Here is a 25,718-nt window from a genome sequence, read left to right as displayed (position 1 = left end):
GTGATTCAGTTGTGAATTTTAATACTATAGAGATTTATTTTGTATTTATGGGCTTATATCAAGTTCTATCATTATTGTCTTTCATGTAGACTACTTTTCAGACTGCCAAATTACACCGCACAACAGTTTTGAGGACCTTCTAACTATTCTCAAGACATTATCAGATAATCAGGTGCCAGATTAACAAACTCCTACAGTATTGGCAAATGCAAATAATAAATGTTTCGTTCATATTTAACACAGAGTATTTTGTTTCATATGTATACTTTAATTAAAAGTACAGTATAGTTTAAGTCTTTGTCAATAACTGATTCAATGTTTACACAATGTGCTACAATACAACTTGTGAGTATGCATAAGAGCATTTGTTTACCTCAAGTGTTTTTTACAACATGGTTGCATGTTCATTCAAACAAGGCAAGATCACGCGACAAAATAAAAAACTGTAAACAAGCTTTAAAATAAAAGATTTCAAAAACTAAATTATTTTTTTAAGAATCTCTTAAATGAAAGACATCAGTTAATTTGCTTAGTTAATATAAAACTATAAAAATTACCTTAAAATCTTCATATTTTGAATGAGAATTTTTACTATCAGTGAAGTTTGTTTGATGTTTTTTCTCACGCAAGATATTTAATTTTTCACACACAACTTTACACTGTGAATTTAGTTTAAGGTCGTATGCCATATCACAGTAGTCAAAACTTTCTTCTTCATAGCCTAAATATATCAATTTTAAAAATTATTATTATTATTATTATGATATATCTGTATATAATATTTAAAAATAAATGTAATAAAAATTGGTAAATAATATCAGCCCAATATAAACATCTCTAAGCCCAACAATTATATTAAAACCAAATGGTCCCTGGATTAATTGCCCGTGCAAAAGCACAAGCTTCTGCAGTAACTTTTGCACATTCGTGACTGATTTAAAAAAACCCCCACGTTAGATTTTCATTTTGGTGTCAAAATACTTGGTAGAACCCTAGCATGTGCATAAATTACTTTTTGGAGAATATAATAGACTCAGAAAAAAAAAGAGACATATTCAAAAAACAAAAACTCTTTTAGACTTAATAACAAAGAAGTATTATGACATTTTTGGGAGCTGATTTTGGAATATAAAGACACACAACGGCTTCATATTATTTCAGTTTGGTGAATTTCGGTTAAACTATAAAAAAGTTATCTGGGTTCAAAGAAAAAAAAACCAGATTTATTACATCCCTCAATTCCCACTATATGGTACCATACAAGGGCGAATCCTGACCAAAATTCTTGGGCATGCTGAAAGTTATAATAAGAATAATAGGCCTATCTCTTGCACTAAACAATAGGCAGAAACATTATTTGGTGTGAATAAAAAAGTATGGACTATTATAAAGCCCATTATAACTACACATGAAATATATTATAATGAAGAATTACTAAAAATTTATGATAATGATTCAATTTTTGGGGGCCCTTGACACTGGGGGCCCAGAGCTTAAGCCTTATTAGTCCCTATGTAGATCCACTCCTGTACACAATACATGTACAGGGCTTAAAGCAGTCATGGCAATAAAAAAAAGTGAGAAAAGAGAGTTCAGACTGAAAAAAAGCTAAAAAAGCTAATAGTGTTAAAATGAACGAAAACAGGCGTTATTATAAAAACACACAAACGCACACATATTTTGTATCAATAACATTGCATATGATATTAGATTGATTATTAAGTGGACTGATAAGATTAAATATGAAAATAGTTAAGCTGAGTTTATACTCCAAAAAATTGACCAGTAAGACTGCATTAAGCCAGAACAGGCCCGCATTAAGTTTTCATGTGCCCCGTACAGAATTCCCACTGTTACACAGCAGAGCAAATGGAATAGTAACATAACTACCAGAATGTGTTTCCATATAACATGCCAAATTTCAAATGCCATTTATTTCAAGGTACATTTTTTGATTTCTTCATAAAAAAAATGTAATTAAAGAAGAAAAAAAACAACTTCTGGCAGAATCAGGGGGTTGCATGTTCATTATATAGCAGGGGTGGGCAAGCAAAAGTGGGAGCCGAAATGTAGGTTTTGCAAAATGCACGGGAGCCGCGGTTCTGTACTTTTCTATTCTGTACTGCAGTTCTGTACCTGGATTTTATTATAAAATATAGAACAAGTATTGAATTTTTTTAATAAACATATTTTCACAAAATTGTGGAAATAAAACTGTAAAAATAATAATAAAAAGCAGAAATTAACACTCTCAGCAAGAGCCACATAAAATTCAAAAAGAGCCGCATGCAGCTCTCGGAGTCTCATTTGCCCATGTCTGTTATATAGCAATACCACTAGTAATTGTGACCCAATCATTTATTTGGTAATTTTATCAATATTTTTTAAATGATTAAAAATAAAATTACAGAATTCATTACTGGTAATACTAGTCTCCAAATCTATTCCCCTGAATACAATAAAACAATTTGTTAGTCATTCGACCCACAACTGACAGAGAAGAGAGTTTATGAAAACAATGTAATTAAACATTTAGCAGTTTGTTGTCCTTCACAGTGGGGAACCGGCAGAGTCTATTATACAAAGCTTTCTACTACCCTCAAGTTGAAAAATAATACAATCCCATGAAATTTAACAAATCTGACATTAATAAGTAAATGATGAAATTATTTACAGAGAGTTGATATTTGATAAGTTTAGTTTTTTGCTCTTATAGATCAAATTACAGAAATTATAAATAAAAATCTCATTTTTTAAAAATTAAAATCATAAAATTTCGCTTACAAAAGATCGAGATGGAACGCACGCTTTTCATTTTTATAATCGCTTTGTTTTATTAGACACAGATATTATTCCTATATAGATTTATTAATTATAATAAACATACATTATGTATAAAATTACATTAAAATAACACTGTAATTAATGTCTGAAATGAAAAAGTAATTGAATCGAGTCTAGCCTCCATATTAATTAACGTGTTGTTATGGGGGGCCTAGTAGAAGCTGTAATTTTCTGGGGAGGGGCACCAAGTTAACTGCGTGGGGGCCGGGCTGTAATTTTCTGGGGAAGGGCACCAGGTTAACTGGGGGGGTGTGCCCACCCATGCCCTTTCCTGGCTACGCCCATGTTAACGCGCCACAGTAATTAATTGATCACGTTGCATCAAATTAAATAATTTATAAAAATTAAAATAATAAATACATTTATAAAATAATTGGCTGTATCTGTTCGCAATGATAATGTAAAACACACTGTACTTATAGTTTAGCATTTCCGATATTTAATTTATTTTTGAATTTTAAAATATAAGAAAAACAATTTTTTAAATAAAGTTTTATGCATTTATATCTGCAACTTTAGATAATACAAAGATATAAGAATCCATCAAAAAAGTTAATTAATAATAATTAAAATCAAGAAAAAATATGTTTCTTTCGAGGTAAGGAAACTTGTAAAAAGTCAGGTACACGATCACATGATGCCCGTCTCCCCACTTTGCGTAACCAAATGGTCGAGGTTGAAATAAAACCCCAGCAGAAGTAAAAACGAACATCGGCGCATGTATAAAACAATAAACTTGAACGGGAGCGAAGATGAGACATGACACCATGTAATTTATGCTAATTACTTTCTAATATTAAAATATTAAAATCTTCAATAAATTATAATTAAATTAATTTTTTGACTGAATTCGACTAGAAGCATATCAAAAAGCTAGATTAAAGTGAAATAGCGGTTTTTCGACGTTAAATATTTACAAATTAATTTTTTAATTTGGTGCCGGATTGACTGCAGCTGTTCAAATGCGCACGTGCATGAAGAGTTTTATAGTTTGTCGAAATGGAAAATGAAGGACACAATTAGAATGCAGAAAACCATGGTGCATGCCAAATATATAAGCACCCACTTAAAACCAAACTTTTGTCTTTGTCTAAAGATTGCCTCTACAGAAGTTATTAATATTTAGGATATTAGTTTAAAATCTTGTATTTCCTGGCACGAGATTCGCTCGATCTTTAATTTTACAGAGTGCTAGAAAGATACAAGCTTTGAAACGAGTGTCCTACAATGTTTTATTTAATAACAACAGTAGAAATCAAATTTATTATCACTCAACAATTATTTTTTTGGTTTTTCTACGGTAGTCAAAAACGAGTAAATGTCATCATTTAAGCTAAAGAATAGCAGGCGGTTGGGAAGAAGTTTGCTTAGCAACTTACTTCAGAAAGTATTGGGTTCTATACGATTTTCCATTGCTAAAACATGAGTTTCTACTGTTAGTATTAAATAAAATCCATTTCTTTCTTTTGTCCACTGCGCTTAAATAAATACAAATGCTAAAAATAATGCTGTATAAAAATCACTCTTAATGCCGAACTAGAAGTGTACTTATGTCTTAATGCAGCGTGATTATATCGAAGCGCCGCGGAGATCGGTATTTCACAAGGATACAAGCAAGAAGAACCCATGTGCAAATTCCTACAGCATGTGCAGAGTATCAAGCTTTGGGAAGCTCCTCGTTTTGTTAGTCTATATAAATGTAGTACACTACATGCGTATACGACAGTGCCTTATCATGTCGCGCACGGTCCATAAGGCATACGGGGATGTGCCGGTCGCTATTTCGCTCCTGAGCGCATTTACGAAAAAAAAAAATTCACATGGGAAGTGAAAAAAAGCTAAAAAAGTGAGTTTTTCTCAGAAAAAGCTAAAAAAAAGAAGAGCTATGAAAAAAAGCTAAAAAAGAGAGTCACTTTAAGCCCTGCATGTATGCTGACTGGGTACCACAAGCTTTTGATACAATCTGGCTGTGTTAAATGCTTCGAATAATGTCATGTGCACGCATTTGTTTGCTGCGGAAAACCTCTACACGAGCAAGTGATCGAGTTCCCACAAGCATCGCACTGACTTAAAACAGCTAGCCGCCAATTGTAAAAAGAAACACAAATGATAAAAGAGTTTTACACATTAGAATAAATTATTATTACCATATTTGTTCTCATATAAAAAATATATATTGACAGTCAAAACTTTCTCTTAAGCATGCTTTGCATGCTAAGCAAGCCCTGAGAATTCACCCCTAGTACCATGTTACCTAGCTCTTTCATTGCCTCTGCTGTAACTGCATGCCCAGACCAATATCGATTCAAACAAATTGTCATTTCCTATCCACCACTTTCTCAGCAAGTAATTAACTTCAGTTTCATCAACACCTAATTTTTCTGAGCTTAAACTTATTTTATTTTGTCATTTCCTCTCATCAACATGTCAGCAGTTACGCTCAATGCCTTCCTCTCACCCCCAGAAATTTTCAACTTTCACATAACTGTTTCAAATATGTTTTTAAGCTGTGGCAAGCAACTTACTGATGTTATGTTTCAGATGCAGTTCCCTCAGTCGAGACTGGACAAAATCTCAAACACGGCTGCTTTTAATTAATGACTCCAATTTATCCAGGACTTTTCCCGCTTAAATGCGAAATAATTTTATTTTATTTCTTATGTTTCAGTTTAGTTTACTTTCATTTAATTTCTTTATTACACTTTTCTTTTTTATCTGTACTTTTCATCAAATTTTTTGTTTTATGAACAATAAATCGATTGTAAGTGCTCAAACTGCTCGCCCAGACTAACTACGTCGATGAACATCGTTCAAGTTTCTCGATGTCACCTATCTAGTTATTAACAGCGGCAGTAATATAGACCGATCTAATCCTGCGATAGTTTGGCTTTAAGCCTGATATTTCAAACAAGCTGATACATTTTGAGAATAGGCCTCAAACTAGATGCACCCAGACAAATTCTGAACAGAGTTCAGAAAAGCTATTAACTTCCTATGGAATCTTCTTACTTTCCAAAAAGCAAATAATTTGGCACAAATTTATATTGCACCACATCAACACAACTTATGCAAACTCTTTAAGATGTTCTAATTCATAAATAAAACTTTTTATTTTAATCTAAATTTTATCTTTCTTTGAGAGAGATAAAATTGCATTGATTTTCTTATTTTCTATCAATATCTTATGCTTTCCTATTAATTATAATAGTAATTCTTTCTCAAAACTGCTGAAATTATGAGGTGCATTAATGTCCATTTATGTTTCCGTCATTTTCCATAAGCGTGTTTGCTTGAAACAAATCAAGACACTGCTTTTAAAAGATGACTTATGTTTTTTGAGGGTCTTACAACAAATTAGCAAAGGTTTAAAAAATATTTTATACAATTAATTATAAAAAGAGGACCTCTATAAACATATAGCATTTTCTCAAAATGATGGGTGATGGGAGTGAAATTAGCAAAGAAGTTAAAGATTATATTACATATTTGTTATAGCCAAAATTACACTCAATCTTATGAAAAGTTTAGAAACTTTTAAACAAAACACATTTAATTCATTATACAAATTTCTGCATTATATTTACCTTTTTCGGTTCCGTTTTCTTTGAATGCATATTCTAGATAGTCCGAATCTGAAGTACTATCGTCATTCTCGCATGACTCGAAACTATTGTCATCAAAAGAAAAATAATTCTGCCAATCAACACTGCTGTTGTTGTTATAATTAAGAGCCTTCATATTTTGCGACTGTAAATAAAAATTTTTAAAAATATTTACAATTTTTATCATAATAATCTATGTATTTATTTTTTATAGCACTTAATATAAGGGTAAGAGAATGATTTTCAGTATGATATAATGTACAAAATCTTATAGAGCAATATTAATAAGGTATGAAAATAATTTATTCAATGCTCGCTCTATTTTTATGAAATGAAAATTAGATATATATTCGTATATACTCTTTTCAAGCAACTAATGTTCTAACTACACATTGTCTTGTAATAACCTACTATTAAACATAAATAGAAAATATTTGATGCAATGATCAGCAATTAAGGCATTTAGTTTTAACTTTCCAGGCTCCACTATATATAACAGAGAAAAAGTACGGTGATCAGTCAAAAAATGACTCCCCAAAATTTTTACGTTTTTAGATTCAGAGAACCTCAAAATGTTGAGAAATGCAAAATTTCAGGGCTTTTTCTGTATACGAATGTTAGCATAAATGTGGGGCATGGCTTTTACTCAACCTCTTTCAAGCTTAATAACTCCTGTGGTTTTTGTTGAAAATTTCTCAAATTTTGCAGAGAGGCTTTTTTATTAGAGGGATTAGTGGCTATTAAATTTCGGTGGTCAAACATGGAAGGGGAGATAAAGGGGTAATGTTTGTATCTCAAGTAGGAATGGACTTTTATATAATTTAATTTGTTTTCATATTGGCAGTTAAGTTATCTTTTATTTCAAAGTTTTTGTTGAAGCTAAGATAATCCTATCCAAAATAATAACTAACAGTATTTTTTACTAAATACTTCTTGGCTTCTTTAAATAAACATTTTATTTATTGTTTGATATTCAGATGAAAATATCAGATTTTGCCTTTCTAAAAGAATAGACAGAACTGCACTTTTGGAATGGCAGAATCGATTATGATGTATCCTCATTAATTATTGTATACAGTTGTTCAAATTTGTAGTGTTATATTAAAAAAATAAAAGCAAACTGAATGGGCCAACAGTTAAACACATACAGAAGGTTCTTGTTTTATGAAGGTTAAATGCAGATTCTTACTTTTGCAAAAAGCAAAATATTACAGTAGCTTACTCTCTCCTAGTGCTTCCAAACCTTACTCTTAAGCCTGCAAACTATGCTTCTCCAGAACATACAAGGCTATTAAACACTGGTAAATACCCTGGTTTGCATGTATTTCTCTCAAACAGTATACCTAGCATGATATTATTAAATTTTGCCCTCTTGTTCATCAAACTAAACTGTTATTCATTACAGTGAAAATATAAGTGAAATGTTTTAAACACATTTTAACATTTTTCTCTTAATAACATAATCAGTTTCATAAAGAAACTGGGACAGAGCTTAGATTTATGCAGGATTTTGTTTTATGTAAAACCTACTGAAATGCAATCCCGTGTAAAAAACCATATTGTCTTTCAAAAACTTTTTATATTTTACTTAGTACACTGATGATAAAATGTACAGGGTACAAGTAGTACATGTGAATTCGTAAAATTAATGTGTTTTTTAAAGAGTAATTACCATTTTATTTTTGTTTTAAAAGGAAAATTTAGCAAAAAAATAAAAAACGACAATAAATTTGATTTGGACTAACCACTGTTCAATTCAAATTAGTACAGGTTCAACTGGTAAAAGTGCATTGTATTAAGTCAACTATATATAATAAATACAGGTTTATGACTGTCAAGAGATGTCCACATCTGAAGGTATTTTTCAGGAATGTTATTGCATTACTTACCATTTGTATAGAATATAATGTTGACAAAATGTAGTAACGACGATGGCAACTCTAGTTGTAACATTCATAAAATGTAATGACGAATAACTTTGAGATGCCCAAAAACATTTATTTCTGATTAACCTTTTAAAATATTTACTAACTGTCGTAAGAATAAAACAATACAAAATTAAATTAGATACTGTTCAATATAACATTATTTATTAATCGAAACGACATATTCAACATTTTAATTAGCGTCATTAATCTTTCTTTTGCAGCTATCTAGAACATCTCACATCCTTCACTTCAGAAGCATCCTTAATTCAAAATGGCAGGCAGAGATCAGAAATAGAATTAATTACAAAAACACCCACAATAGTATGCATCTCTGACTGCCTACTAAAACAACCTACATTAAATAATGATAATGTTAATTCTCTGTTTTTTCTTTTACATTTTATCTACACATATGTTCTTATCACTGTCGATGTACACATTAAAATTTTCGTATCTAATTTTGATAATCTACAATTTACCCTAAAGTTGACTTGTGAAATTCAAATTTTTCTTTTCATAATTACTAAAGTTTTCTAAACAACGATTAACGAAATATTTTAAAATCAAGAAAATTTCAATACTTTTATCTGCCGATATAATTTACAATGCATACCTTGCAAGTAATTAGTAAAATATTTTTTTTAAAAACAGAAAACTATTTAGGAAATTAACACTTACCGTTTGTGAAGTATTAGCACTATGCGTATCTGAACAATCATCATAAGAAATTCTAGTTTCTCTACGATTTAAATTATTACTTTGAAGATTTCTCACATCATCAGAGTAGTGTAGATAGTCTGCACTATAATCTTCATCCTAAAATTAAAAATAAAAAAAAAGTATATTAATTAATTAATTTCTCTTAAAAATAGCAAAGATTTCAATATGGAAAAAAATATTTCTATTATAAAAACAATCTTTACAGATGATGTAAGGCAAAGAAAATTTAATCATTACACTCACATTACTGTTTTGTTCCTTTTCGACAGAATTAAATTTCTCTCTCTCTTCAATCATTTCACTCGTATCCTTAAACTTTAAGTCTTGAACGATCTTGGAATTATTATTGTAGGCCACAGGCTCAGATTCTTTCGTGACATTAGGTGCATGATTGTGAAGATCTATTATGCAATATTAAGAAAATGTTACCATTTTATTCTGTAATGCAATATGCTAAATATATAGTAAAATACGAATTTTTCTTATTTTAAAGCTCTTAAATGGGTGAATGACAACTAGAAATTTTGAAACTTATTATTATAGGAAAATAAATCAATATTAAAGAAAAATGAATTTGAGATTAAGATAGAGAGAGAGAGAGTAAAACACTGTGGTTGGAGGTCGTATTACCGTCACCTAGAGTAGACAATAATATAGCGATCCAAACGTTTCTCTGCACAGAAAGGGAACGCCAAAAATGATATAAGACTCATTCCTGGAGCTTATCTGTGCCTTTCTATGTAACAACTATAGTACACTATACATATACAACATTCAAAAATATATTACAGTGTAATCATAAATTTTATCTACAGGAAGAAACAGGAAGAGCCTTCAGGAATGACATGAACAGACATGTTACCGTGAAAGACCGAAATTAGAAAATGTCAATATTCACTGGTGAATGTCGACACACATCAAATATTTGCTTATTATTATTATACAATCGAACCATCGCCGGTATATGTCGACAAGTACAGATAAGCTTTGGTGGAAATCGAAACAACGAGCCAAGAAGACAAAGCCAGAGAGAAGTGACAAAAATGTCAAATTATCTGCCGCGATTGAGGTTACGTGTCATCTATTTGTTATACTCTCGAACACTAAAGTTGTAATGTTGTGTTTAAATTTATATAAACAATGTCAAATGACACATAGTGCACATAAAAAAGATACTGTTGGAGGTCAGTTTGAGGTTAAACTCAAGATGTGAAGTCGATCTGATAGACCTGCAGTCACACAGGGATAGCGATTACAAGTTCATAATGGTATATCAAGATCATTTAATGAAGTTTTTCCAGTTATGACCTTTAAAAACTAAGACAGCCGAAGAAATAGCATGTGATCTTCTTCAAATATTTTTAACATTTGGTGCCCCAGCTATATTTCATTCAGATAATGTTAGGGAATTCAGTATTCGAGTCATATTCAAACTACACACTATGTGGATAGTTTGAATGTGTGGATGTTAAGATCGTTCATGGAAAGACTTGTCATAGTCAAACAGAAGCTCAGTTGAAAGGACCAATCAAGATATACAAAATATGTTAAATGCATGGATGAACGACGACGATACAAATAAATGGTGGGATCATTTGCCCTTTGTTCAATTTGCCAAGAACACAACAATCTATAAAGGAATACGCCAAAGTCCTTATGAAGCCCTGTTTGGCGTTAAATCGAAATGAGGCATTAGCATCATTATCTTTGCCTGGCAAAAAAAATTGCAAATATTGAAACCGAAAAACAGCTCGAAGAAATTCTTAACACTTTTAAAAAAGTCTGAGCAATGACTATACCGAAAACCATATTCCAAAGGAAAATATTGAAGAGAAGCTGCAATGTACCACGTCTTCATATGAAGCCCTGACTGAACAACATGAGTTTACATAAGTGTCATAACAGTTTAAGTTGTTGCAATAAATAAGATTTTATCATGTTAAACACATTTATTGGTATTATTTCTTTTCTGATTTAGAATGCACTGTTTGTTTAAGTTCAACTGTTTACTTACATGTGCTGTTACTTAAGCATTCTCCTATCTGGACATATATCATATATTAAAAAGTTGTATTTTGTCTTAATGTAATAAAAATATTTTTATTCAACATTCATCATTAGTTCATGCTGAATGTCGATATTTGCCAGTGTAAGTGAGAAACAATGATATTTAGCAAATATTTCGTACATACACCAAGCGACTGTGTGAATGCTGACATTCACCTGAGAATATTGATATTTGCCGGATATCAGTCTTCCACAGTAGCACATACACCAAAAGAGTTAAAGTAACTTATGACAAGGCTCGGTCAAGCTGTGTGGTAGCATGCTTTTGCAGAGGGACTTTATGACCACACTGTATATTCAAAATAAAATACATGTTATATACTTTACTATTTATTAAATTATACAACAAATCTTTTACATAGAATAGTATAATATTTCATAACAAAATAAAGCTTGATTTTATAGCAGTATGTTGTGCACATACTGTTTTCCAAATTACAGTTATGAATTTGAAGACTGCATATAAATTTCAACTATACGAAGTCTGTTCAAAAAGTTCCCAAACTTTATTTATTACATAAAAAAAAAAAAAAATACTTCACTTACAATTTATTGGTCAAGGTCCCCTTCAACCCTTCAAAGTCTCCTCCCCAACATATACACTTATCCCAACAGTGTTTCCACTTTTTGAAACAGTGCTGGTGTGCTTCTTCCAGAATGCTCATAAGCACCTCTGTCAAATTATTCTTTATTCCAGGAATGGTGGGAAATCTTTTTCCTTTTGAGCGGGTTTTTTAGTTCGGGGAACAGGAAAAAGTCACATGGGACCAGGTCAGGTGAGTAGGGTGGGTGTGAAAGCACAGAGGTCTTGTTTTGGACAAAAACTCAAGAGTTCTGAGGGACAAATGAGCCGGTGCATTGTTGTGGTGAAAAAAAACCACTCGCTTCTCCTCCAAAGTTCAGGCCATTTTCACCTGATTCTGTCTCTTAGGGATTTCATAACCCCCAGGTAGTACTCCATGTTGACTGTCTGGCCTGTAGATAGGAATTTGTAATGCACAACCCCTTTTGCATAAAAAAAAAAAACGGTCAACATTACCTAACATTTGACAGAACTTGATGAGCTTTATTGGGGCAGAGGATGTTTCACCCACCCTCACCATAAGCCTTGGTAATCAACTCAAAAGTTTCCGTGAAGGATTTCCCAAGTTTCACACAGAATTTCACAGAAAACACTGCTCCTTCAAAGAGCTCATTTCTGCAAATCCAATTTTTCACTGAACCCTTCACATAAATGGCCGTAACTAATCACCAAAACAAGATATCAACAAACAGATTGAAGGAGGTTAGTCAAGCGGTTTCCGCGGACACAACGCCTCCAAGCGGATTGAAAAATAACCAACTGGAGGCGTGCTTTTCAAAAAGTTTGGGAACTTTTTGAACATACCTTGTACATAGAAACATTATTTACTATAACCAGCTATCACAAAGTAAAGCATTAATTTTAAAGATAAAAACTTGTCTTAATAGAAACAATACTGTTCTAAAGACTAGTTATTATCTTACATTCAAAACAAAACTATTTCAAAACTTGTTTATTTGAAAATAAATATAATACAAAAACTTTAGAATTTATTCCGTTTATATTTACTGTAGCACTCTGGTTCTATGACCTAATTGCATATGGAAAATATATGAATCAGCAGTCCTATTTCCCATACACTCAATATCTGACCAGAATTACATTTGTAGAAATAGTTTTATTGTCTGTCATGGAGATAGGCAATAATATAATATATTTAAATACGGTATTTCATACAGTCATCATAGACAATTTATACTAATCATAGAAGCCAAACAGTAAAATAATAGTGATGTAACGAATATTCGGTTACTATCCGGTATTCGACCTATTCTTCGCTATTCGGCCAAATACCGAATATTTAAATCACTATTCGGCCGAATACCGAATATTTAATCACTATTCGACCGAATACCAAATACTTAAAAACAAGAGTAAGAAATTACAAAAACACAGTAAATTAATCATTTTGGTAACTTTTATTAATGCTGAACATTAAATTATAATTATTAAAGTTAATAAGAAATAGCATCTAACTCTAGTATTAAATTATTTCATAATTAAATATTATTATAGCCTTTATCTAGCTCGATATCTTATGGAATTGATGGCGTGTAGGTTAGAATGTATCGGGCATTAATGTTATATTCGTATTCGCGTATATTTTTATATTTTTTAAGATATTTTAAAATGATTTACGAAACGTTTTATTGAAACATATCGTATTTAATGAAAGAATTATTTATCTATTTCTAGAAGATGAGTAACTAATATATAATTTATTTTATATATAAAGCAAAGAATGAGCATTTCTCATTATATACAAAAGATAACATTTGAAAATCATGTTAAATTCTCATCATGTTCAAATTTTTCATGTTAAATTTTAAAAATATTGACAAAAGCAATGGCAACAAAATATCACAAAACTTCACAAATAGAAACCTTCAATAATATATTTGAACTGTTCCACAACTGGGGAAAAACTAGACCATATGTCCCCACTAAAGTATATCCTTAGGGTACTATTCAGTATACAAATACGTAGTAAAAACAAAATTTTAGTGCTTAATTAAAAAGTTAAAAAGATCGATTGCAAATAAAATAACTTAAAAGTTATAACATACATTTAAATACCAACAACTGTCAAATCATATCGGGCTATTTACGGCTATTACATAAATTACAAACCAGTTTGGGACTAGAGGTAGATGTTAGGCTCCATCTCATATTAACTTAATTAAATTATAATTATTAAATTAATTAAAATAATTTAGAGCTACTGGAAGAAAAAATCGTAGTGACAGCGGGCCAATAGAGAGCAGGGTGCGCGATAATGCGGTTTGCGCGCCAATTTTCGTACGTGCATTAATCAAGCCGAATATTCTATATTCGGCCACGCTCCTAGCCGAATATTCGGTATTCAGCTGAAGCCGAGTATACTATTCGTTACATCACTATAAAATAACCCATTTAATACCTTAATTCTCCAGTACAAAACAAAACTGACTAACGTTTTTGATCTGATACTAAGATCTTTATCATGTCAATTTGCATTCTAATATTCAAAATGCAAATTGAACAATGATGTATTACAAAAACTAAGATAAAAAATATTTGAAAATAAATAATAGCTGAATAAAGCTAATAACAGGCATGTAAGGCAGCCAAAATGATGGAAGGCTGCTTTCATAATGAGATGTAAACAAGAAAACATGTTATGGAAGTTTTGGAAGGATTTATGAAGAAGCAAAATATACAATATCACCCTTTTAAAGACTGATAAAAGCGAAACTTTCATATTTAGTGTGTTGTATGCTAGAAAAGCATACAACACACTAATGGACAAACACATCGTTGACAAAAATTAAATACCTTCTAAAACCGATAACCGGCGTGAAATATTTTCAAAATGGCGAACATTTTTGCTGCCCCTCCTGGGCTCTTCCTCAGGCCAATTCTTTTTGCTGGAACCGAATTCGATAATCGAATAGTTTAAATAAATGGAATGTGTTCCGTTTCTAAAAGTTCGAGTATGTGCGGAGTTGTCAGATTTACACAGCCTGTTCTTGCTAATAGGTTAAATTTGGGCAGGGCTATGGTCCAATCCCCAGATTCCCCAAGATTGTTCATTTTTGCTAAAATACAAAGGCTGTTCGGAAAGTTTGTGGCCTTGCCTATATGCGGCGCTGCGATCAATTTAATTTTTAGCAGAAATAATTCAGTCATCTTTGCTAAAGATACGATACGAATTTCCGCTTGATTTGTCGTAAAGTTTTTTCACAACAGCTTATCAGATAGTCAGTGTGCACATGCTTTGTCAAAAATGGAAAAAATAGAGACTTGTGCAGTCATAAAATACCTGACGAAGAAAAGGTTGACCCCATCTCAAATCAAAGCTGACATGGATGAAGTTTTGGGAGAGTCTGCTCCTTCGTACACCACTGTGGAAAAATGGACAGCCCTTTTTAAATCTGGCAGAGAGAGTGTGGAAGATGACACTTGCAGCGGACGGCCGTCAACTGCTGTCACTGAAGAAAATATCGACAAAGTTCACGATTTTGTGTTAGCAGATCACCGTTTGAAAACATGTGAGATAGCTGAGACAACAGGCATCTCTGTCAACCGAGTTTACCACATCCTAACTGAAAATTTGGGTATGACGAAGGACTCAGCAAGGCGGGTGCCGCATCTGCTGACCGCCGAGCAAAAACATGTTTGCACTTTGATGTCAAAGGAGTGTTTGGTTTTCTATCAGAAAAACCCACAGGATTTCATGTGTCGGTTTGTGACTACTAATGAAACATGGGTCCACTACTACACTCCTGAAACAAAAGAACAGTCGAAGCAATGGAAACATCACAGTTTGCCATCACCAAAGAAGGCAAAGACAGTTCCATCGGCGGAGGAAAGTGATGGCCTCGATTTTTTGGGATGCTAAAGGAATCATCATTATTGACTACCTAGAAAGAGGAAAGACCATCAATGCTATCTATTTCTGTGAACTTTTGGAAAAACTGAAGAAAGAAATCGAAGAAAAGAGGCCACACTTGAAGAAGAAAAAGATTCTGTTCCACCACGATAATGCACCTGCACATTCCGCCAGAATCACTGAACAAAAGGTAAACGAACTTCGCTTCCAATTAGTTCCACATCCACTGTACTCACCTAATTCGACCCCCAGTGACTTCCACCCTTTTCCAAACCTAAAAAAATTCTTGGCTGGAAAGAGATTCCACTCAAATGACGAAGTCATCTCTAAAGTGAACGAGTATTTTGCTCACCTTGACAAATCGACCTATTGTGATGGCATAAAAAAGCTAGAACATCGCTGGAATAAGTGCATTGCTAATAAAGGAGACTACATTAAAAAATAAAAAAAGTATTAACATTATTTTGTTTGTTGTTCTATTTGAGGCCGCGAACTTTCCGAACAGCCCTTGTACATAAACTGGGTTTAACTTGAGACCGGTGGTTGACAAATCAAGGGTCCCCTACTCTCTTGTTAGAAAATTCAATACAAGATATGCTTGCCACCCATTTAAAGAATTATAATACACTGAATAGTTCTAGAGCTGGTCGAAACATTCAAACATATTCATATAACTATTAATGCTCATATAACAGTTTTTGACTTTGCTGCTTTATACATCTCTATCAAACTATAAGCCAAGGCACATTGTAATTTATCCTGCCAAATTTTGCAGACCCACTCATGCATAAAATAGCTGCTTTCAGAGCCTTTATAACTAGAGCTTTTACACATTGCATTTATTTAGATGACACATTAAAAGAACTATGACAGATTCAATAAAGATCTCGAATACATAGGATCTATTAAACAACCCTTACCTATGTGTCTAGCTGAACTTAGATATGAGACTACTAACAAGAAACATACCACAGTCCTTGTCATATATGCAACAGATAACGATGTACAGTACATACTAATCTCCACGATGCCATAATTAGGACCAATCAATTGAAATATATCAGAACACTGGAAGCACTAGGGATTTACAAGCAAAAGGGACACTCATTAACTTCAAGGAGGAAAAGAGCGTGTCATACAAGCGGCAAGCATTTATGATGGTACATTGTTGAGTATGATATGAAGTGATACTGTACTCAATTACCCCTTTTAATGAATGTCTTTATGTACAACATAATTCATACGTGATAAACATAACTGTGAATGGTGACATTATAAAAAAAGTTATTTTTATTAAATGATTAAAATTCATTCCTTTGTGTACTGTGTTGAATTGTCCACACTGAACCGTTATGTCACATTAACACAATTTTTTCTGTTTAGCAATAAATAACTGATGTAAAATAATTTTACTTATATGTTTACTGTAAACTGAAGGTGCGAAATTTCACACTAATTATTTATTTTAAAATATTTTTAATCTTAGTTTTGTAATATGTCATTGTTCAATTTGCATTCCAAATATTGGAACATTAATTGACTTGATAAAGATCTTAGTATTAGATCAAAAACATTAGTCAGTTTTGTTTTGTACTGAAAAATTATAGTAGTAGTCAAAAAAGAAAAGCATTCACAAATACCTGAAGATGCTGATGATTTCTGGATAAAAATTCTCCGAGCATAGGTATGATCCAAATCGACAGACTTGGAAAAAGGATTTTCTTTCCACGCGTACCCTGTAGGTTTTTTTTGTTGCGTGTGGGGAAAGAGAGTCGGTATTGCATTCGGTTTTAATTTATTGGGAATTTTCTTTTCAAACTGATCAGCATCAAAATGTGCCTAAACAAGAAGACAAAAAATTAAAATGTCTATAAAACATATTTAGAATAAAGAAAAGTTATATAATCAATAATTACAAATCAAGTGTAATTAATATTTTTAATATCATCATCAACTTTCTTCAACATAGAAAGTTGATCATCGGTGGCAGGCTCTGCCGAGTAGCTTGTTTGGTAACAGAGTTATCATATGGCAACTGGGGCAAAAAAAAGTTTGGTTTATGAACAAAATGTTCATAAACCGAATTGTTTGAAATGCAAGGCACTCGAAACCAGAGATTTGACTATTTTCATCATAAGGTAATTACATTTTAAGCTGTTAAGCTTGTTCTATATACTCAAAAACATTTAATAAAATGATTAAAACAGCTGTAAAAACAGTTAATTTCTTATATAAAATTATAGAACAAATTGGAATATACAGTAGAGAGTCGTTAATCCTAATCAATTGGGGACTGGGGTTGTTCTGATTAGTGATTGGTTCGGATAACCGATTATGTACAAAAAATATATTAACCTGTCCGATGTTCAAATTTTTCTGCATTGCGTGTCGCTTCGTGTTGAATTTTTGTCGATTTTAAGCCTAACGAAACGATTTATAATAATAATCGAGGCTATTGTATCGTTAAACATGATTTCTTTATTTTGTACAAACAAAATAAATATATTGAAGAATATATTAGGTTGAGTCATAAATAAGTTCTGTTTTCTAAACTGAAATTTATTTGCCAATAAAATGTACAAAAATAGACTTTAATCTAACACATATTCACCATCATTATTAATGACTTCTTGCCATTTTTCGGGCAACTTGTCAATTCCCCTTGCATAAAATTCTGGTGGTTTCGAATTAAAAAACTCCTGGATGAACTCCTGAACCTGGTCATCATTTTGGAAGCATTGCCCTTTACAAGGGCAATGCTTCCAAAATGCTGCCCTTGCATTCTGCAGTGCCCGGAAAAGATGGAAATCTGTTGGTGCCAGGTCCGGTAAATATGGTGGATGAGGCAAAACAGACCAGCCAAACTCCAAAACTTTTTCTTGTGTAATCTTCGCTGTGTGTGGCCTTGCATTGTCATGCAATAAGGTGATCTTTTTTCTGTTAACAAGTGCAGGATTCTTTTCATGAAGTTTTAGCCGAAGTTGCTCTAACTGTTGTATGTATACATTTGCAGTAACAGTTTCATTGCGTGGCAACAACTCAAAATGGATAATTCCTCGACGATCCCACCATACAAATAACAAAATTTTCCTTCCATGCACACTGGGCTTAGGGTCTGGATGTGGCTGATCATTTTTGTCAATCCATTGTCTTTTTCGAATAACATTTTCGTATGTGATCCACTTTTCATCTTCCATAACAATTTTAGCCAAAAAAGATTCCTCTTTTTGCCAAGAAAGCAAGGTAGCAGCCATCGACCTTCTGTCAGCCTTATTCCGTTCACTGAGGTTATGTGAAACCCAAACTCCCAGCTTGCTTACTTTTGCTAGTTTTTGGAGGTGACGATTAATGGTTGATTGGGATGTGTGCAGTTTCTCTGCTAACTCCCTCGTCGTTTGCTGTAAATTCTGCTCAATCCGGACCTTTAAAACGTTGTCGTCAAAGTCTGAGGAGCGGTCTGGTCTTTCATCATCTTTTAAGGAGAAATCACCAGAACAAAATTTTGTAAACCACGTTCGAACCGCTCTCTCTGAAATTATACCACTGCCGTAGACATTGCAAATTTTTTTTGCTGTTTCTGTAGCATTATTGCTGAGTTTAAACTCCCACAACATGATATGGCATACATGCACTTTCAACTGTTTCATTTTAAATGAATTCAAAAATAATTTTTTATTACATTATTGACACGTCAGTGTTAAAATTTACATTTATAGACTATTTGCTAATAGCCACTAATAAAACTCAGTTGAAGCAACACAACATCTGGCAAGTATTTGACAGTCATTTACACCTACTCGCTAACGGAACTTATTTATGACTCAACCCAATATAAAAACATAAAAATTATACTTTAGAAGTAAATCTAGTATCAAAAACGTTCGATTCAGCACGACAGTCTGACTGGAAAGCGTTCGGATAACCGACGATTCGTATTAACGACTCTCTACTGTAATATGTACCAAGATAAGTACAAATAATTATACAAGTAAAAATAACTATCATTATGTAAATTCTTAGTAGACAGATAATTAAGTTCTGTAAACTAGGAAGCCAAAATGAATGTTTAAACAAAATAGAATACCATAAATATAATTGCATAAATTTATATAATTGAGCTTATTTACTGATCAAATTAATCAAACTGCACTTAAAAACATACACGTCAATGATGCCGAAAGGAAATATTTTTAAACTAAGCATGTTCTCCTCCAGAATGCATATAAAACATCTTCATGTTCAGTTCTTTGCTTTCATCTGTGTGCTTGTTTTTAATGGACAATATATATTTTGTAATAGAGTCAGTAGCAATAGCTGCTTTATGATTAAAAAAAAAAAGAAAAAAAGAAAAAGAAAAAACCCCAATACAGTAGACCCCTCTATAACACAGGTTCATGTAAGATGAATTTGTATAACATGGCGGAAAAATTGCGATTGTGTTTGTATAACATGATAAAAGAGGCTCGTATAACACGGTAAAAGAATGAGACAGATTGTTATGGCCAACTCGTGTCTCTACAGGATTGGTCGAATCTGGACCAAAGTGGACATTGCACAAACCGTTGAGTTTAAACGAGCAGCACACCTACTAAAAAACATTTATTATTCAATGGCCATAAAAATTATATTTCTATTAATGATATCTCCAAAGTTTAGCAAATTTTTTGCAGAAAGAATAACTTATCAGGAAACGCGTCCGCGATGAAAACAAGCTTAAACAATGGCGTCATTGAACGGTGCACACTCAGTAAGTATTCTTACAATTTTTTGTTTATAGCATAGTTTATGTGGATTATTCCCCAAAAAATTATACGTGTTTTGAAAATGTTCGAGTCAAATTAGTTTAAAATCAATTAATTTTATGGAAGAAAACCTTTCAAACAGCCATACCCCCTAAACTGCACAAGTGCCAAGCTGTGAATGGTTCATGTTTTTGTAAAATCTAAGTGACTCGTACAACATGGAATTCACATAACACGGAACGTATCTACTGTGTTATAAGGGGATCTACTGTATATAGTAAATTAATTTAAAGATAATAAAGACAAAAATTAGACTTAATGTCTTAACAGAATTGTTTTGTAACCAGCCTAAATGTGGAATATTTTAATTTAGCAGCTGAATAAAACAAAAATGATTGCAACTGCTTGGATTCTCTGCTTGGATTTGATGTTCCGTGGCCAGGATATGTAGACAGAGCCCGACTACTACAAACATCTAGAATGAAACTATCTCTTATACACCTAGAAATATAGAGGTTTCAAGGTTGCACATCACGTGATAAAACACACGTTTGTTCCACCCCTTTCCCATTTTTGTGGTCAGTTCCGCTTGCGTAGCTTGCAGGTGGTCTGTTGTTCGACAGGTTGGCATTGCTTTTTTTCGGTTTAAACTTATAAAAATAAAGCAGTTCTATTATTATGGATAAAGTTAAAAAAGATTCTTTTCTTGCGAGCTATTCAAGCAGTCTAACAAGACGAGATGCAGTTTTATATGAAGAGAAAATTTCATTATGTCAAGGTGATCCATATGAAATCACCTTGTCAGACTTTGTTGTAGATCAAGAGTTGTGGCCTTTGAAATATTAAATATGTAAGCCAAATCTTCCAAACTTAAATTTAAGCAAAGTCTCATCAAACATACCATCATCTCTTTGAAAAGGAGTTAATTTTCTGGATTGGATGATCAATTTGTTTGCAATAAAGGTTCAGCACCAATGAAAGCAATTTAAAATTGCTGAGTCTAGTAAAAAAATGAACCTTGTCGTCATCACCCTCAAACAACTCTTCATTAAGAACATGTTTTTTTTTTTTTAAAGAATAAAACTTCAGTTTTTAAGTTTGTTTGGCAAGTATGACAAAAGACTTTCTTAATGAACAGTATGGCAAGTGACAGTTTCAATTAAAGATGTAGTCTGTACCCATGAATTAGATTTTAAAGGCTCTGCTTCTTCCACTTCTGCAGTTGTCGAGATCTGTACATCTTTAACAGTAGAAGGTTGAGTGCAAGCTTCAGTTGCCTTAGAAGTTTCAGCTTCTGAGGCAACTCGTCGTCTCTTGCGATTACGTGCTCTTTCATAACGCTCCTGATTTGCAGTTGGGTTGTGGCCACTCTCATACCCCATGTATAACGTTGGCACCCAGTCTGGTGATGACTTGTCGTACAATGAGGAAGGTTTTCCTTTGGGGGTGAAAAAACTTTTTAAATAATATATTATGATAATTTAATATTAAATTATTATTAATATACTGTATGTAAAATTACTAACATTAAACAATATTAAAAGAAAAGTTTTCATTATGGTATGCTATATATAAATAATAAATAAGAATTTGTCAGGAACAAGTTGAAGGTTACTACATAATGATTATTTGTTACTAATGTAAAAAATCATGGTAAAAAAGTAGCATCTTAAAGAAATGTTAATGTTGCTCACCAAAATAACCTAACTTAGCTATTTGTAAAATGAACAATGGAAATTATTGGTTTATATCTTAAAAAATACACAATTTTATTTATGTAAATTAGACTGGAAAGACAGTTGGCTCAAATGCATTTCTAATTCGTCATCTGCTAAGCAATTATCTTTCCTTAACACTTTAATATTAACTCTACTGTATATTACGAGCAGGCATTTTATGATACACATGCAAAAGTTTATCTAATTTATTGATAACTAGTAATCTGATTTATTGCTTACCTGAAATGAAATGTTTCTGACAAACTCTTGTATTGATATTCACTTTATCCATATTGAAATTTTTCCGGTTAATTCTCGAGAGCCATGCAGATTGTCTTCGTCGTGAAAGCTCTTCAGTTTGGGGTCCTTGATGACAAATAACGCCGGGAACTTTAAAAAACGATGTTCCTTTGTTCTTGAGTGAACTAGCATTACACCCAATTACGCAACAAATTACCATAGTGATATTCGAGACGAATAAACAAGACAAGAACTCCAGCTAAAGCGCACGTGAACACACACAAAACGTAAACAAGTCACAAAGATGGTGCTGGACAATTGCGCATGCCCATGACGTCACTCGTGATGTCGACATGAAACCTCTCTATATAGAATGTGTAAGAAAAATGATAAAGATTGTAGAATTTTTTAGAAATCAAAATAAATTTGACATTATGTAAGAATAATGTAATCTTATAATATAAAAATGACTGACTTTTGGCATAAAAAATTAAACAATAGAACCTTATCTGAGATAATGTGGACCAATACTACCTTGGATAACTGAAGACACTGATAAAAATCGGCATCCATGACAGTTTTGGATTAAAAATTACAAATACAAATATATTTTTATACTTTAGTGAATATAATCTTGTATAAAAATCACAATTCTTACATCATTTATTATACAGTTAACACATGTACAGTACAATAGTTTTAATCAAAATGTGTATTATAGTAGTTACATTTTAATAAGAATGTTTCGTCTCACATCGAAGTTAAATGATAAAAGCTAATAGAAACAAGTAATTTCGTAATACCTGTTCATTGTTTATAACTTTTCTTACACTGTAATTCATAAAAGAAAGTAGTGTACTTACTTACAGGTTTGCCTCGAATAATACAAAACCTCGATTAATCGGGTTCTACCGTAATAACGAAAGTACTTTTTGATGCACGTCACCATCATTCGTAGTTATTTAGAGCATTACCTATTCGCGAATTTCTAATTCTCGGTGGACTACCGACTTCTACAAATATAACAACTTTGTATTACATCTAGTCAAATTTAACACAAGCCAAATGAGTATTTTCATTCTTTAGAATAATACAATTAGTGATAGGAAGCTGCCACAAATGGTACTGCACCTGCCACAGCTGTGAGTCATCTGCATTTACTTGTCTGTAATCTGATGTACAGTACATGTATATGGTAAAACTAATTTCTTCAAATTAAATGGGACTTCTAGCCACCTGGATAATTAAATTTTTGCTTAAAATAGTCATTTTTTTTCCTATCCAGCACTCATTAAGTTTGTATAAGAAAGTATAAATAAAATATTAAATATGAAAACATTACTCACAAAATGATGATCTAACTATAAAAAGTGATATTACAGATTGTTATTAATTAGTTAAACTGGCTTAATCAAAATTATCAAACCATACACTGTTTTAAAATATTTTCTGTAACACGAAAATATTTATTAAAACTGTACATATTTTTTAAAAAATTTAGCATTTTCGTTTAAACACACACACACACCTGTGCATGTGCATGCACAGGTGTGTGTATGTGTGTGTGTGTGCACATTTGCCTATAAAATCTTGAAGTTAAACTCATGTATCAAAATTATTTATAAATATGGCAAAAGAAAAAGTTATAATGAAATATTCAAGTTATGTTTTGCCATATGATTTCTCTCATTTTCTGAATCATTTTATTTTGATACTTCTATGTTATATTGTTTATGTCCTGAATTACAAAGTATGGTGGCACAGCTCTAGGCTTTAAATATCTTGTAAAGCTTAAGAGGATTGTGACCACCTGATTAAAAACAAAAGCTACATACCTCAGAAATGTTGCACGGTTGGCATAAGCTTGCATTTTCACCTTAAATCACATTATATTATATTATATACATTAATTATATTATTAATGTATAAAACTTACACGAAGAAAACAAAACTTTTAATGCAAAAAATTTCTTAAATTTCAGTTTTTATTCCTAATCATATTCAATTGTATTTAAAATTTTATATATTTCCAACACACGCAGTCAGTGAGCACTTACTACATTAACATCTGCTACATATTTAAGCATATTATGAAGTACGAATCTACAGTTTATTCTACACATTTTTCCAAACTTATTTTAAAGTAAAGAATCTTGCAACGAAACTAACACTGCCAAAATAACTCGCCAAACAAAGATTTATTCTAATGTAAGCCAACAACGTAATGTAGTTCATTCTATACCTATAGTAAAATACTTTATTTAAAGATAATAGTATAAAAAAATTTACAATTTATAAATTTATAAAATAGTATGATAATGTATCTAGTGACAGCTTCTTTATAATATAGCTTCAAACCTATCTGTGAATGCTAAAAGGAAATCATATAAATGCCAGATTTCAAGTGCAAATGAATATCCATGTCATTAGAGGATTCTGTATAAGGATGATTGCAGTTTAATGGCAACCTACGATCATATTTTCTGAAAATGCAAACAATACAAACAAGCCCTAAAATATGGCATGAAAGATTGCATAAACTAAGTTTTTTAGTATACAAAGTAACGGCAGGAAGAGCATATACAGAAAATCCGTTATGCATGAAAATACAAGACCTAGAAAATGTTTATTAAGCATCTAACAATGAATAACAGATTACAGTACAATGGACAGTTATTTCAATTAATTGGTAATGTATGTACTTAAAATTTAAAATACTATAACCAACACACTCAAATCAAAATTGTACTATGATCTGTTAAAATTATTATTTATATACCTTTGTTATTAAACTTCTTTCATTATATTCATTAATATAAATAGAAGTAAATTAGACTCCTACACCTATATTTCATTTACTTTGTTCTGCAGAAAATCTTGTCAGTTCATAAATTTACTGTTTAGAATGATACAAAGTACCGTACATTTTCAGTTAACTAGAAATACTGAACTTAGTCATATAGATAAAGATTTAATTTCTTTGATAAAACCCATTTGCAATGAAATTGATATATTTTTTGTGTTAGAGTAAAAACAATTTATTTTCATTTTGTTAGTTTAGGTTATTGTTTATATAGAATTGTATCATATTTTGTTAAAATGGAGTTGGCAATTATTGTCCAAGAGGCATTATTTATTTTATTTCAATAAATTATGGGCAAAGTCCAAAAAATAACTTCACAACAAATTAGACTAAGTTGAATGAAGGTTTTATAAATAGTCATTCTTTACTATGTAAAGCAGTGGTGGCCGAAGTGCGGCCCATAAACATATTTGACACATCACTTATAACTGATAGAAAAAGGCCTATTTTTGGTATATACAGAACATGCAAAATATTTGAGACCTGCTTACTTACAATTTATGTGCAATTTGGCCATCAATCAAGAAGTTTAAGCACTAC

The 25,718-nt window shown here is 31.8% G+C and overlaps 1 protein-coding gene across 1 annotated transcript in view; it reads right to left on the bottom strand.

The window, feature by feature from the left end:
* Positions 1-25,718, bottom strand: part of LOC136971112 (zinc finger protein 728-like) — a 92,215-nt gene that overhangs the window by 6,763 nt on the left and 59,734 nt on the right. Inside the window, exons 3-7 of the mRNA XM_067265588.1 lie at positions 17,256-17,454; positions 9,338-9,495; positions 9,053-9,190; positions 6,429-6,591; positions 558-721 (exon numbers count right to left, since the gene is read on the bottom strand). Of these exons, the coding sequence (XP_067121689.1) occupies positions 558-721; positions 6,429-6,591; positions 9,053-9,190; positions 9,338-9,495; positions 17,256-17,454 (822 nt within the window). The remainder of the gene's footprint in view (positions 1-557; positions 722-6,428; positions 6,592-9,052; positions 9,191-9,337; positions 9,496-17,255; positions 17,455-25,718) is intronic.

The sequence above is a fragment of the Centruroides vittatus genome, unplaced genomic scaffold, assembly GCF_030686945.1.
Source record: "Centruroides vittatus isolate TY-2023 unplaced genomic scaffold, ASM3068694v2 contig_2328, whole genome shotgun sequence".
In the NCBI taxonomy this organism is placed as follows: domain Eukaryota; kingdom Metazoa; phylum Arthropoda; class Arachnida; order Scorpiones; family Buthidae; genus Centruroides; species Centruroides vittatus.
This window is presented reverse-complemented; position numbering and strand designations above follow the sequence as displayed.